The sequence below is a fragment of the Podarcis bocagei genome (assembly GCF_964188305.1).
Source record: "Podarcis bocagei genome assembly, chromosome: 13".
Classification (NCBI taxonomy): Eukaryota; Metazoa; Chordata; class Lepidosauria; order Squamata; family Lacertidae; genus Podarcis; species Podarcis bocagei.
In genome coordinates this window covers 29,246,081-29,261,016 of record NC_138138.1, presented here as the reverse complement: position 1 = coordinate 29,261,016, position 14,936 = coordinate 29,246,081, and the positions used below count along the sequence as shown (strand labels likewise).

Sequence of the window (14,936 nt, the reverse complement as noted above, 5' to 3'; positions counted from 1 at the left end):
TCTTCTTAAATCCTGCAGTCTCGAGCAAAAGATTTCCCAGGCGACTTTAAGCTCATCCTGCCACCAAGCTCCCCTCATGCAAGTTCCTTGCAGCATGGAACGTATTGCCTCTGTAGCAATTCGTTCTGCAGGCACTATTCTGCAGTTCCCCTGCTCTTTGTATGTGCCACGCTGTGGTCTGGATTTAACCACCGTCCCTTTCCCCAAGCATAAAATTCTGCAGCCCACCATTATGAGTGGCTTCTTAAATCACTCACTTTAGAAGGCGGGGGGCGGGGGAGAAAGAGAGAAAAAAATAATTTTTAAAAAAGGAAAATGAACAAATGAACCTTTGGCAGCTGTGCTTGTATTAAATATATGCTTGAGCACAAATTTAATCAAGGAATCGGATTAGAGTCAGGGGTCAGCAAACTTTTTCAGCAGGGGGCGGGTCCACTGTCCTTCAGACCTTGTGGGGGGGGGGCGGACTATATTTTTTGGGGGAAATGAATAAATTCCTATGCCCCACAAATAACCCAGAGATGCATTTTAAATAAAAGCACAAATTCTACTCATGTAAAAACACGCTGATTCCCGGACCGTCTGTGGGCCGGATTAAGAAGGCGATCGGGCCGGATCCGGCCCCTGGGCCTTAGTTTGCCTACCCATGGATTAGACTCAAGGCATTAAAACAAAGAAGCACCCTTTAAAAATCTATGCTGGATTTCTGGTAAGGGGCAATGGGGTGGGGGTGGGGGAATGATTGGCTGCAACACATACTTACCAAAGTCCTTCATACTCTCAGGATCTGTGTCATCCAAAAAGAAATAGCCACATTTGACAGCCCGGTGGACCTCAAAGCACAAGCCCAGGCAGGCATCCTCAATCAAGTCTGTATAGATATCATGAGCCACAGCCTAGGAAGCAAGAAGACCAAGAACAAGACCAGTGAGAGCCATAGAGAACAAGAGCAAGGTTGAACAGGGAGCAGCACCCATTTCCCATGGTTTAAGCCTCAGAATCTGATTCCAGTCCAGAGTTCAGCACCCAGAACACACTCTGGAATTATAGAGTTGGAAGGGGCCACAAGGGTCATCTAGCCCAACCCCCTGAAATGCAGGAATCTTTCGCCCAGCGTGGGGTTCAAACCCACGACTCTGGGATTAAGAGTCTCAGGCTGTACCGACCAAGTTATCCAGCCGAATTGATGTACATTGCTGCATCCTGCTAAGAGGATTTCCACTAGCCATGTCCCCCCCTCACTCCCCAACTCTGTTCTCAAGAATACAAGCAGCATCTACAATCCAAACACTGCCTGGAAGACTTCAATCGTTCTTCATGGCTTTTTTTTTAAGGCAGACCAACCGCTGTCTCAGACATGATAAAGTGAAGGGGAAGGTGTCGGACAGGATATGCAAGTGGCTTGCACTTCCACATCCCAGGACACACAAGTCATTTGAACCAGTTGTAAAAGGTCACCCAGAACTGCCTACACTGCAGTACAATCCTAGTTAAGTCTACTCAAGAGTGAGTGTAGCCTCATTCTAAATTCCCGGGGCACCAAGTCAAAAGAAATGGCAGCAAGGCTGTGAAATTGTAACCATGTAAAATGAATCAATATTCCTAATATATGTCAGAATAGGTTGTGCTTCCAACACACAATCAATACAAAGGATGAAGTCTCTTTATTAAAAGGGGGGGAGGAATTCCAATTTCTAATATCCTTCCAGCAACTCTCATGATGGAAAGGCTCTGGGGTTAAAGTCCTGGCTTGCATGAAGAGTTTGGATTTGGATTTGATATCCCGCTTTATCACTACCCTAAGGAGTCTCAAAGCGGCTAACATTCTCCTTTCCCTTCCTCCCCCACAACAAACACTCTGTGAGGTGAGTGAGGCTGAGAGACTTCAGAGAAGTGTGACTGGCCCAAGGTCACCCAGCAGCTGCATGTGGAGGAGCGGGGAAGCGAACCCGGTTCACCAGATTACGAGACTGCTGCTCTTAACCACTACACCACACTGGCATGAACTTCTGTACCTAGGAGAACAGGTCCTCCACCTCAGGCTTTTCATGAACCCATCAATTTCTGCCTGCCTTTGATGGCACTGCTCCCTCCAAATCCTTGTAAGAAGCCTTTCAGCCTCGAGGGAGGCAACTTACCTCCAACTTGCTGTTATCCAGGCCCGACAAAGTCATTTCCTCCATTTTCATTTGCAAAAGCTATTGGAGAAGATGCGGAGAACGCAACATAGCAGAGGCCAGGCTGAAATGCGAAGGGATCCCCCTGCGAAGACAAGACAGGATTCGGTGGTCAGGCTGCCATCTCCATTCAAGCCAGAGGATGGGCTTGTGGGTTGGAAAAGAGGGCAGTGATGTGAATTCTAAACAACTATATATTAATTTAGAAGCACCTACATACTAAACCACGGAGAGAGAGAGAGAGAGAGAGAGAGAGAGAGAGAGAGAGAGAAACAATGGTTTTAGCTGGGGCAGCAGACACCATTCACAGTGTATTCCCTTCTGTTTGAAAGAGAATGGAGAATGCTTCTTTGAAGATGGCACCTGCCTTCTGTAGTTTATGCAAGCCTTATTAATAATAATAATAATAATAATAATAATAATTATTATTATTATCATCATCATCATTATCATCATCATCTACTGCCTGGTTGAGGGCACCTCTGAAATTGCCAAAAAAGTTTAATTGATTAATCTAATGAAACAACCAACTAAACATTGCAGCCTCGGTAAGCAGATTAAATAATTTGCTAGCAAGTATATTATATAAGCATATAATATGCAAATATTATAGTATATGCATATTATAAAAAGAACTTTTTTCCAATTTTCCATCTGGGAGCTTAAAAACCCCACCTATATCATGTAGAACTGTTTAACAACAGCCTGACTCTAGAAATAGAAACAAAACAGAGCCACTGTTAAGCCGGTTTGTTTGAAGAGGCAAGGAAGAAATCTAAATAATAGTGATGGTCATAGCTTTCTGACCTGGTCTGTAAAGTTTCTTTCCCCCTTTGCAGTGTCTGCCTGATGTTCTTGTCCCCCTTTGCCTCGCAACCTCCTTACCTGCAAGGCTGCAGCTCCTACCATGGTTCCAGAAGGGACACTGGGTATATCATAACCACATGCCACCACACAACCTCCAGCCACACCATGGTGTGACTCAATCTGTTGTGTGCGTACCATTCTCTCTCCCTGGCAGCCAGCAGCACTCACCATATCCAGCTCCCTGTGCCACAATAACCTTCTGCATTGTGACTGGACTGCTTCCAATTCCTGGCCCTTTTGCTGCATTCCCCTCTCCTTTCCAATAAGAGCATTTAAGTGTTCATATAATGCCCAAACTCTTCAAGCGTTTAATCTTCTTGCAACCCATACAAGAGCTCTGCAAGGCAAGTCAACACTTACTGCAGATTAGGAACTGGGGCTGAGAGAGAGTGGCTTGCCTGAAGCTACCTTGTTAATCCATTCCGGAAGTCCGTTCTTAAACCAAAGCATTCTTAAACCAAGGTGTGCTTTCCCATAGCAGCGGGGGACTCAATTTACAAACGGAACATGTTCTGCTTCCAAGGCAAAGTTCACAAACCAAAACACCTACTTCCAGTTTGCAGCGTTCTTAATCCAAGATGTTCATAAACTAAACTGTTCTTAAACCAAGGTACCAGTGTATATTGGGTTAGGTAATGGAGTTTCCGTGCGCTGCTCTGGTTCGCCAGAAGTGGTTTAGTCATGCTGGCCACATGACCCAGAATCTGTCTGCAGACAAATGCCAGCTCCCTCGGCCTATAGAGCGAGATGAGCGCAAAACCCCAGAGTCGTCCACGACTGGACCTAATGGTCAGGGGTACCTTTACCGTTATTTAAGCTACTACAAGACCTGATGTCAGGAGCAAGCCAGCAACACAACACATGAAGCTAACTCTTTATTAGAAGAAGCAGGGTCTGCTCAGGAGAGCAAGACCTAATGAGCACAGCAACGTTTCTCGGTAGGTTTTGCTCCTATGAGGCAGCTGTGGAGACTGAAGGTCCCCACCTTCCCACAGCTGCCTATGTCTCCTCCTTTCCCAGGTCTGAGACTACGCCGGTATGCCTGTCTTTGCTTCTCCTGCCTCACACCTCCCCTGGTTCTGGGAGATGATGGAGGGGAGCTTGTTGCAGCAGGGGGGTCACACTCTCTGGTTCCTTCACCAGCCTGACTCATCTCTGCTTCTTGGCCTCCCTCCTCTGCTGCTTCTGATTCTGAACTTCTTTCTGCCATAGACTCTTCCTGCTCACTAAACCCTGTTACCTCTTCAGTTTCCGGCACCTCCTCCTCACAGTCTTCTCCCTCTGACCACCACTTCCCTCCCGTCGCCCCACCACCAATCCCCTAGGTCTGAACTTTCATCCCTTTGGGGTTCCCCAGCTGGTACCTCCCACCACTCCTCTGTTTCTAGCCAGTCCATGACACCCGCTTGTTTTTGCTGTACCGCATAGCGTTACCCATCTAGAACTCAATCTGCTGCTCAGTCGCTTCTCTGGCTCCTTCACCAGGCACTGAACACACACTTTCAAGCTTGCTTCTACCATCATAAATGCTAGAGGGTTTGGTGTTTTTGGGGTTTTTTTAAGATGACATGAAAAGCTGAGATTTTCAAGATGCTGCACATAGCGAGCATCAAATTCCACAATTGCTTCTCCTACCACAGAACTGGGACATGCACAAAACCTGGCAATAAATCCAAAGACTGAGTTGAAACAGATTAAAGAGAGCAGGGCTGTGATTCTGGAGGAGCACAGACAAGGCAAAGAACACAGAATATAGTTCTGAATATGGCCGAGAATCTCAGTTTCACATTTTTAATTTTATTTTAACAGGCAACCTATCGCTGGAGAGGCTTCTAGCCCTTGTGGTTATGTGTCTTGATAGCAACAATGCCTGCTGGAATCTCAGCAGCAGAGAGCACGATTAGTAAGATTCAGTGCTTGGGGACGGGGTTTCGGGGTCTTTGCACCCTCCATGACTAGCAAAGCCAGATTAAGTTATGCCAAGCGGCAAGAATGAGAAAATAAAGTTATGCAAATCGGCATGATTCCTAAGGACACAAAATCCAACTTAATGGTTTAGCACACAGCACCTGCTACCTCAACCCAGGATTATCCCCAAGTCAGCTTGCACCACCAGCCTGTAGTGAGTCATGAGCAGACAGCTTTGCCACCAAACAATAGAGGGACACTTATTCCCCTGGTCCAGGTTTGAGCTGGACTGTCTAATCTCTGCCTCCAAAAACAGTTGTCTTAAGTGGGAGTAAATCCCACTCACCAAATCTTGCCCACGAAAGCTTCACTCAGTTGCAGCCTCCACAATCCCCCCTAAGACTGCATCCCTAGCTGCAGCTATGAACTGATCTCGCAATGCAAAGGAGGGGGAGAGAAGAGAAGTGCATATGAGGGAGAAAAGAAAGCACATCTCCCACTGCCTCCAATGGACAAGGGTCCTACACAAAGCAGAAAGCAAACTGGCTGACACCATCCCAAAACTGCCTGTGTTCTTTGTATCAAAAAACGCTGGCACCGTTAACAGATTGTGACATACAAGACGAATGCATGCAAAGGAGAAAATTGACAGATTAAAGCAATGCTGTCTACCCAATGCAGGGAGGACCAAGAAGGAGGGAAAAACAGAAATCTGAAAATAGTCAAGACTCCATTCCTGGGCCACTGCCTTCCCAGTCACCTCCCTGATCCATCATCAAGCCCCTCCTCCTTCTACAAAAGACAAGACAGGAGAAGGGACCGGTCTTCAAAAGGGTTCATTAAGAGGATGCAGGCAAAAGTCCCCATCAATGAGAGCAACAGTCCGTCCAAATCACAGCAATTCTCCCTGTGTGTTGGACCCACGGCCATTTCCAGGATCCAGAAGTTCCTGCTGACTCACCCTCTCCTGCCGAGAATGTCCAGGCCCTCAAGGAAAGCCACAGCCTGTGTCGGTAAAATGAATACAGGGAGGCAAACATGGAAAGGGAAGAGTGCTTGGAAGATGGAGCCGCCACACTGCTGGCTCATTTTGGAGGTGGGGGAAAGAATCTATGTATTAGTGATACAGACAAAAAAGCTGCTCTAAAATATCCAAACATGAAGAAGGAATCTGTGCAGCTCAAAAGTTTATTTCCTATATTTTAAAGACTATCTGGCCTTTTCAATTTGTTCTATCCTTGTACTCAGGCTGGTATTTTGTTATATAGCATTTATAGGTGTGTTGAGAGAGAGAGAGCATGAGAATGAATCTCCTAGCTGTGCCAGGCACCTAGAAATTTGACACCAACATGAACAAAATCAAGAACTGAAAAATGTGTGTGTATAATTTTACTCTTTCTGAGTCTGGCGCTTCTCCTTTTCCATTTTTTAGGGGTCTTGACATCTGAAAGTTTGCAATCTTGTTATCAATGCTGCAGTCATAACTAAAAAGGAAACCAGACTCTCAGAAGGAATTTTGGAACATTCCAATTTACCGAGGCATTTGATCGGCAGAAGATAGTGGCAACCCTGAAATCAGTGCTTGAGAGAATGTTTACACACACGCACACATGACGTGTTTGCTGCTCTGAGCTCTTTGGGAGTAATGGCAGGATATAAGACAGACAGACAGGCAGGCAAATTGCTGCATGCACATGTAAAATGCATGCAAACCTATATCCCCTTTCAAACACCAAATCTAACTAGGGGTGTAGAAGTAACCTCTTCTCAAGTGGCCATCTTCAGCTGGGATACCTACAGAGGCAAGTAGACTGGTACCATGGTTCCGCTCTTTAAATCACATCTCACTCGTCTTCCTCTCTTGCCATATTCCTTATTGAAGCAAGGACCAGAGGCTGCCATCCGCCACCGAAGGGAAAGCCAGATATGGAAGGTTTGGCATAATACAGGGAGGGTGGGGGAAGCTAGCTGACAAAGAATGGGCCAGCTTGCAGGGCCTGCCAATAACTTGAGGCTCTTCCTAGTCCCCTATTGTTGGGAGAAGGGCTACTTCGACACCAGACACAGGCTTCATTAGCCTAACAATGGGCAAACAAAATCCAGACACTATGGGAGCCTCCTTTCCTCCAATGCCTCCCTGCGGCCAGCCATCTGGAATCAGAAGGATACCCCCCACCCTGTCTAGACCAGAAGCCAAAGGGGGAGTTGGTCCCAACAGGAAAGGGACTTTTTTTTAGGGGAACCATCAGCAGGAAGCACAGCAATATAAGGAAAGGGAGACCTAGAAGAACTGTTCTCACCGACCACCAGCCCCTCAACCTCAGCCCATAACCTTTGAGGGCTTGCAAGGAAGGAAGGAAGCAATTAATAGGGGGTTTTATCAGTTTTCATTGGCTATCTATTTCAGACATGTCTTGACATACCATAGTAAAGGTAAAGGTACCCCTGCCCGTACGGGCCAGTCTTGCCAGACTCTAGGGTTGTGCGCCCATCTCACTCAAGAGGCCGGGGGCCAGCGCTGTCCGAAGACACTTCCGGGTCACGTGGCCAGCGTGACATCGCTGCTCTGGCGAACCAGAGCCGCACACGGAAACGCCGTTTACCTTCCCGCTTGTAAGCGGTCCCTATTTTATCTACTTGCACCCGGGGGTGCTTTCGAACTGCTAGGTTGGCAGGCGCTGGGACCGAACGATGGGAGCGCACCCCGCCGCAGGGATTCGAACCGCCGACCTTTCGATCGGCAAGCCCTAGGCGCTGAGGCTTTTACCCACAGCGCCACCTGCGTCCCCACTTGACATACCATAGCCCACTCCAAACCTTAGATGTGAGGCTGGCTTGCCTATTTCGTATAGCTTCCCCTGAACCTCACATAACTTTCTCCTCCACCAGGCCTCTCAGCCAACTCTCAAGCCCCATCACACGGTCTTCCTCTGCTCCCTGACTCAGCACTCCCAACCCATTCTGCAAAGCTGTTTCTCCTCTCACCTCGATACCCTTCCCCACCATTTTGCTGCACTCCTGTGTCAATCGAGTGCCTCTCTGCACGCATGCCACCATATCAACCCCAATACACCCCATACTCCCAATTTAGAATGCACTGTCAGAACACTCCAATTTCTGCCTCCCTTAACTTAAACCCTTGAGAGCAGTCCTTCCCGAACTTGGGTCCTCAGATGTTGTTGGACTACAACTCCCATCATCCCTAAACAGGGCCAATGGTCAGGGATGATGGGAGTTGTAGTCCAGCACCTGGGGAACCAAGACTGGGAAAGGTTTCTCTAAGTAAGTGTTTCCTAATCGGGGGACATGTGGCCCCCTGGAGGGGGCTCAGAATATTCCATGGGGGCCATGGGTGGAAAATGTGTAAATCGGGGACCACAGCACAAGGTTAGGGGACCACAAGGAGAAGTGAAAAGGGGGGGAAATCCTTTTTTATTTTAAAAAAATCCTGATTGGCTGGCTATCTACTTGGCCAATCACAAGTGGGTAAGGAAGCAGCCCACCAGGGCCTAATGCTCCTATTTGCCACGTGCATTTCTTGGAGCAATCCTGGCTTGTTTCCGGCGGGAGAGGGCAATTGCTGAGGCTCCCAGTTTGACCAGAAGAGCTCGCAATCCAGAGCCTCCAGATCAGGTAAGTGCGGTGGTTGGGTGGCAATGGGTAATGCTGGGTGAGCCAGAGCTGCTTGTTGCTGCCACTAGTTCTGGGCCCGGTGGCAGCCTGGGCCTGACTCTGCAAGGTGCAGGGTGCAATCCACTCCAGCACCTAGCAGATCAGTGTCTTCGGGTGTTGCTGAGGGGCGCAGGGCCCATCGGCAGTGTCGGCCCAGCTCTGCAAAGCGCGGGGTGAAATCCACCCCAGCGCCTAGCTGAGCAGGGCCGCCTGGTGCTGCTGACTTGCATCAAGTAAATAACTAAGTGCCTACTCAGAAGAAAGTAGCACTGAGTTCAGTGGGTCTTACCCCTGGTAAGGGGGGCGGGCGGGGGGGACTGTCATGTTTTATCTAGGCAGCCAGGACTCCTCCAGAAGACAAGATCTCTTTGCACCAGGTCAGTGAGGGCTGACCTCAGTAGCTGTCCCCCTATGCATCAAATAACTGTTGTTTACTTTTTATAATACATGGAAGATGGAGTTTCCAGACTCTCCTTCCTTGAAGGTATCTAAGCGGAGGCTGGATGGCCATCTGTCGTGGATACTTCAGCTGAGTTTCCTACATTGCAGGGGGGTGAACTAGAAAGATGACCCTTGTGGTCCCTTCCCGTTCCATAATTCTATGTTTTTCTGCTTCAACATTTCATTATGTTGCTATCCTTTTATGTATAATTGTACTTTGTATAAATTATAAAAAAATTTAAACAAAACCTGTTCTATTTACAAACAAAACATTTAAATAGCTACCTTTCTACCAGTAGGCTGGGGGGCCATGGGTGTAGCCAGGACTTTTTTGGGGGCCAGAACCTCATATTTGTATTGATTTTTACTTACCCGTATTTTTTGCTCTATAAGACGCACCAGACCGTAAGATGCACCTAGTTTTTGGAGGAGGAAAACAAGAAAAAAAATATTCTGAATCCCAGAAGCCAGAACAGCAAGAGGGATCGCTGCACAGCGAAATCAGCGATCCCTCTTGCTGTTCTGGCTTCTGGGATAGCTGCGCAGCCTGCATTCGCTCCATAAGATGCACACACATTTCCCCTTACTTTTTAGGAGGGAAAAAGTGAGTCTTACAGAGCAAAAAATATGGTATTTGGGGGAGGGTAGCTGCCTCCCTGCGCCCCTGGCCAAGCCCAAGGGGAATGGCACAGGAAGGAAACAAGGTCGCAAGTGAGCCACGGTCGGAAATAGGTTGGAAAAGGTTGCTCGAAGCCATAGAACCCATGACCAATTCTGATCCTGAAAAGTTGTGTCTCCACAACGTGATTAAACAAAGTGACTGTTTCATTAGGAAACTGCTGTTCTTCCCCACTCCCTTAAGCAGGGTATAATTTGGGAGCATGACACAGATCCAGAAGCATTTTGGTGGTAGAGAAGGGCTCAGGCACAAATCCCCACTGCAGAACAAAATTCTCTCTCACCTGGATGTCCTAATCCCCGATACATGTGGTGGGCAGGCTGCCATTACTCAACACAGCAATATAGTTTCTTTCCTCCTGCTGGAATTTGTGTTGTGTACAATATGAGTGCTTTCTGTTATTTTCTTTGGTATATTGTTTGCCCTTTGCTATATATATTTTATAAAATAATAGTAATAAGCTAAATGTGCACTTAAAAAAACACCCAGTGAGAGTAATGCACTCTAGGTCTGCTCAGAGGCACCCTTTTGTGCTTATTACTTCCCATATTCTGGAAACAGGTTCTGGGAGTGAGATCCGCTTGAAATCATACCTGGCAAAACAACTAAGTTAGTGGTGGGATGGGCATGTTCCAATACACACACACACACACTTTTTTACATGCACCTGGTGAAGACTCAGCCCATCTGAGTTTCTGAAGACAACGGTACTTTGTGGGCCAGCTTGTCCAAACTACAAGAGTTGTCATTTTGGATCAGCGTTTCCCAACTCTGTTTTGTGAACTACAATTCCCATCATCCCTGGCCACTAGTCCTGCTAGCTAGGGATGATGGGAGTTGTAGTCCAAAAACAGCCAGAGACACAAGTTTGGGAAACAGTGCTTTAGATCAAGCCCACATTCTAGGTTTCTCACTGCCTTTACATCACACAGGCACCAAAGCATACCCCTCTTTTCCTGCCTCTTTTTACCTACCAGTAAGGCAGCAGCACAGACTACCTTGGAAAGTGGTGGGCTCTCCTTCAATGCAGATTTTAAAGCAGAGGTTGAATGGCCACTGGTCATGAATTCTTTAGTTGCAATTCCTGCAATGCAGGGGATTGGACTAGGTGATCCATGGGGTCTCTTCCAACTCTATGATTCTACCATGAACTCACATATTTACTCCTGCTACTACGTTTCCCCCGGAAGTCTCCTCCTATCATGGCCAGTTCATCTTAACCTTTTAATCCTATCTTCAGCACACCCACACACCCAAAAACAGACCTGGGCCTGACCCCTGCCAAAGCATATCACTTCTCTGCCCAGTCTCCTTCCTTCAACCACAATGTTGTCAACCCCACTGTTTCAAACTCAATATCCCCCACACCCTATTTAATTGCTGCATTCTCATTAACTTCCTCTCCCGCCCCACTTATTTACTTTCTAATCCCTTCCTTAAGACTTATAGCTGCTTTCCCAATCTTTCTCTTCCCCTGCCCCACCCTGAATACCACCACACCTTTCTCCCCTCTGCAACATAACTTAACTGCTTATTTCACTTGCTAGCCCCTCAAACCCACTTTAAGCACTCCATCCCACAAGTCGACTTGCCAGCCACATCCCATAGCTGACTGTTTTTCCACCCCCAGAAAAACCCAGACTCACTTTAACATCCTCCTCTTCTCTGCTTGCTGAACAACTGCCATACCAGAGCAATGGTACCTGAAATCCAGCAGCAGCTGGGCAGATACCCTTGAAGCTTACAAGCAGGGCATGAGGGCAGCAGCCCTTGCCCATTGGATGCCCCCCAGCATCTGGTATCCAGGGATACCATGCCAATGCACATGGAGGTATGGATCAAAGTAGAGTTAGCTGGATGATTACAATTTATAACCCACGTCTTTCAAGGAGCTTCTCTTTCTCCCCTTTTATCTGCACAACAACTGTGTTAAGGGAGGGTGGCAGGCCCAAGGTCACCCAGTGGCAAGTTTCACGGCTGAGGGGTAGATTCGAACCTGGGTCTCACTGGTCTAACAGCCCAACCACTGCCCCACACTGGCTCTCAGCAGATCTAATCTATCAGGAATTTCCCTAATCCTTTCTGAGAGAGCAAAGGAGGGGGGGAAAGAGAAAAAGTGTCCCGCTGGATCAGGTCAAAGGTCTGTCCAGCCCAGCACCCTGCATCCAGCCAGATGCTTCTGGGAAAGGCATGGATGCAACAGCCCTCGCTATTGTTTTGCTCCCTGACAGAGATGTGAACATTTGGGGACGAGAAAAAATAAAGACTCTGTTGAGCCATCCAGTTTAACAACTGCTCCTCCATGGAGTCATCTTAATTTCCGTTTAAAGCCATGCAAACTAACAAGGCGCACCTTAATCCCCCTCCAAAAAAATAAAAATAAAACCCCGAACCCCTTCCTTTTGCTCCCAGCGCCCCACACTTGTTTACCCTCCCCAACCTCTCCTACACCCCCCTCCTTCCTCCACCCCACCCTTTCCTCTCTGCGCACCCCTAACTCCTCCCACAGCACCCCCACATAGGCACACATAGAGGGATTTGCAAAGAGAGGGGCTGGAGGCAAGCAGCATCCCACCCCACCCCATGGACTTACCCCACGCACAGGCAGGCAGGCAGGAAGAGGAGGAGGAGGAGGAGGAGTCCCCTCACCACCGGGTCCCCCTTCCCCGATTGCCCGTGCCTGCCCCCCAGGCGGCCTGCCGGGCCCCAGGCGAAGCAGCCATGCCCCCTCCCCGCCGGGCCCCAGCTCAGCGCAAGGCCCCCGGCAGGAGGAAGGGGACACAGGGACGGCGGCAGTGGGCAGGGCGCTCCGGCCTAGCACGTCCACCTCCTTCTCCGCAGCGGCAGCGGCGGCGGCGGCAGCACCAACATTGGCGGCGGCGGCAGCAGCAGCAATAAGGGAAGGGAAAGGCGGGTTGGGGGGGGAGAGGCACCTTTTGCAATAGGCGCGCAACCTAACTTGTTGGCTCCGGCAAGGGGGCGGGACCTGCCGGAGGACAGGAGAGAGGGAGGTGGGTGAGCCGCAGCGCCCAATGCGGGAGCTCGGAGCGGCGCAGAGAGGCCAATCGGCGCGGCCTCCTGCTCCTCCTACTTCCCCCTCTCGCCCGCCTCTCCCTCCCTCTCTCTATCTCTCGTCATTCAAGGTTGTGCGCGAGGAGCTGGTGCTGCTGCTGTTTGCTGCTGGCGGCTACCTTGTCGTTCGGGTGCCACGGACTGGCCGAAGGGACGCAGCGCTCTGGCCACTCGTCTTCAGTGCCTGCGCTAAATCAACGCAGGGACACATCATCGGTATTATTAATATTGTTTTAAAGCACCTCTGAGCAGGTGCAGAGAGCTGTTTGCAGAGAGGGAGTCACTCACTACTGCGGGGCTCGGACATTATTTTCAGACTTTCAACTCTGGAACCCATAAAGTAGGAAAATATGGGGGGGGGGGGAGAGAATAGTGCCCCTGAGCGAGCAGTGGCAGGATGAGAGGGATTTCTGTTTCCAGGCTTGTGCCTTGGCATGTCTCCTATTCTTTCTCTCCCCAATTCACCCCAAATTGAGTGCTGCTGTCCCGCTCGATCGAAATGTCCCAACCTCTAGCTCCATCTCCCCAACAGCACACGCATTTGGATGGGTGCCAGTTTAAGGGTCAAGCTTCTGAAATCCAAGCCCCACATTGAAAAATGCCAGTCTTTATAGAATGTCACTTCTCTCCTTGGGTGGGTGGATATAACAGTCGTGATAATAACATGTCGGAAATCAGGTTCTGTAGAACTTGGTTTTCGTCATCTTAAAGAATTTGTAACTGTAGAAAATTTAAGTGTGCTAATATTGACAGGTTAGGCTGCTTTCTCCAAGCCCACTGATTTTGTGTGCTGTCACAGAAAAAATAATATGCGGCTTTTAAAAATTACTTACAAGGTTTTTCTAACAATCAGAAACCAACTTTTCTTATTTTATTTTAAAGGGGTAATTGTTATGTATTGCTTCTCTGAAAAATTACCAGAACAACATACAACATTGGCATAGAAATAAAAATCAAGTATTACACTAGGATATTTAGTCCTTTGCACTGTGTACTGGGCAGAACCATACAGTTGTGAAGATGGCAGTTTAAGAGGGCCTTGCTCCAGTTATGGAACAGTCAAGTCCTCCTCCTACCTGTCTGCTGCTTTGCATCTTCTTACTGGCAGAATACTCATAGCTGGTCGAGTGTGGTGTGGTGGCCCCACGTTTTGGTGTGGGGCCTTTGTCAAGGTCTGGAAGGGAAGTTTTCAAGTAGTACAAGAACATGATAGACTAAGCCTCCATTCCAAACCAACAATAAAGTGGGCTTTTTGGAGCTTTTATGGCTAATTTTAGCCAGTAAAAGCAGTGCCCAATGGGTACTGGTCTTATAAAGGCTAATATGTACAAAGATTTGCCCAGTGCCAACCAATAAGGCTAAACTTTGGTCCCTGACAGTCCTGGTGACCATATACTCTCACAGTTAAACCCCGCTTTTGGTTTAGATTACTCTTCAGCTCCATCCAGCCACCACTCCTCCCATTTGGTGTCACCAAAATGCACCTTTTTCCAATATAAAGATTTCCTTCCTTCTTCTGACCTGCAAACACCTCTGCTTATTTCCAGTTTGGGTCTTCTCTCCCACAGATATATTGGTGGCAATGATGCTCTGAAAGCAGGGAGGTTGTTCTGCCTGGCAATGGTTGCTAGGCAGCCCCAGTTTAGTTTTCTTCTAAAGAGCATCATTCTAAACGGAGCATCATGGAATGTGTCAGTCTTCCTCCTTCCAACATTCCAACATGTTCACAACTTTGGCACACAAAAGGCTTCCTTTCTAATTGCAGCTACTCTATGTGAACGAATCCTAAACAGGATTATTTAGAAGTTGTTTACCTAGTAAATTGCCTTTGGGATGTCTTTAAAAGAATGTTCATATGTTGCTAGAGCTGGAATTCTTCAGACCACTTCCTCTGGATCTCTCAAAGCTAAATATGTGTGTGTGCATGTAGCTTGACACTAGTGCAACATAAAATGCATAACAATGAGCAATGATGCCCAGACTACTTGATATGTGCAAGTGCATGTAATGATAGCTTGCTGGTTTTAGATGAGGAAAACAGAAGAGGATATTGAGCGGGAAGGTAGTGGATGTGGTGGTTTGGTGTGTGAAGGCGATGACTGTTTCTCTGCTCTAATATC

General features: G+C 48.1%; 1 protein-coding gene across 4 annotated transcripts in view; it reads right to left on the bottom strand.

Moving 5' to 3' along the window:
* The window catches only part of ATXN7L3 (ataxin 7 like 3), a 29,254-nt gene extending 14,834 nt beyond the window's left edge, over window positions 1-14,420 (bottom strand). The window contains exons 1-3 of one of the 4 annotated variants that reach the window (XM_081168760.1): window positions 14,301-14,420; window positions 2,139-2,262; window positions 764-896 (exon numbers count right to left, since the gene is read on the bottom strand). In XM_081168760.1, coding sequence (XP_081024886.1) covers window positions 764-896; window positions 2,139-2,189 — 184 coding nt within the window. In that variant the 5' untranslated portion in view covers window positions 2,190-2,262; window positions 14,301-14,420. Of the gene's footprint in view, window positions 1-763; window positions 897-2,138; window positions 2,263-12,337; window positions 12,668-13,892; window positions 13,991-14,300 lie in introns of those variants that run through there. The other 3 variants (XM_081168761.1, XM_081168762.1, XM_081168759.1) reach the window with 3 other exon arrangements.
* Between the last annotated feature and the right edge of the window lie 516 nt (window positions 14,421-14,936).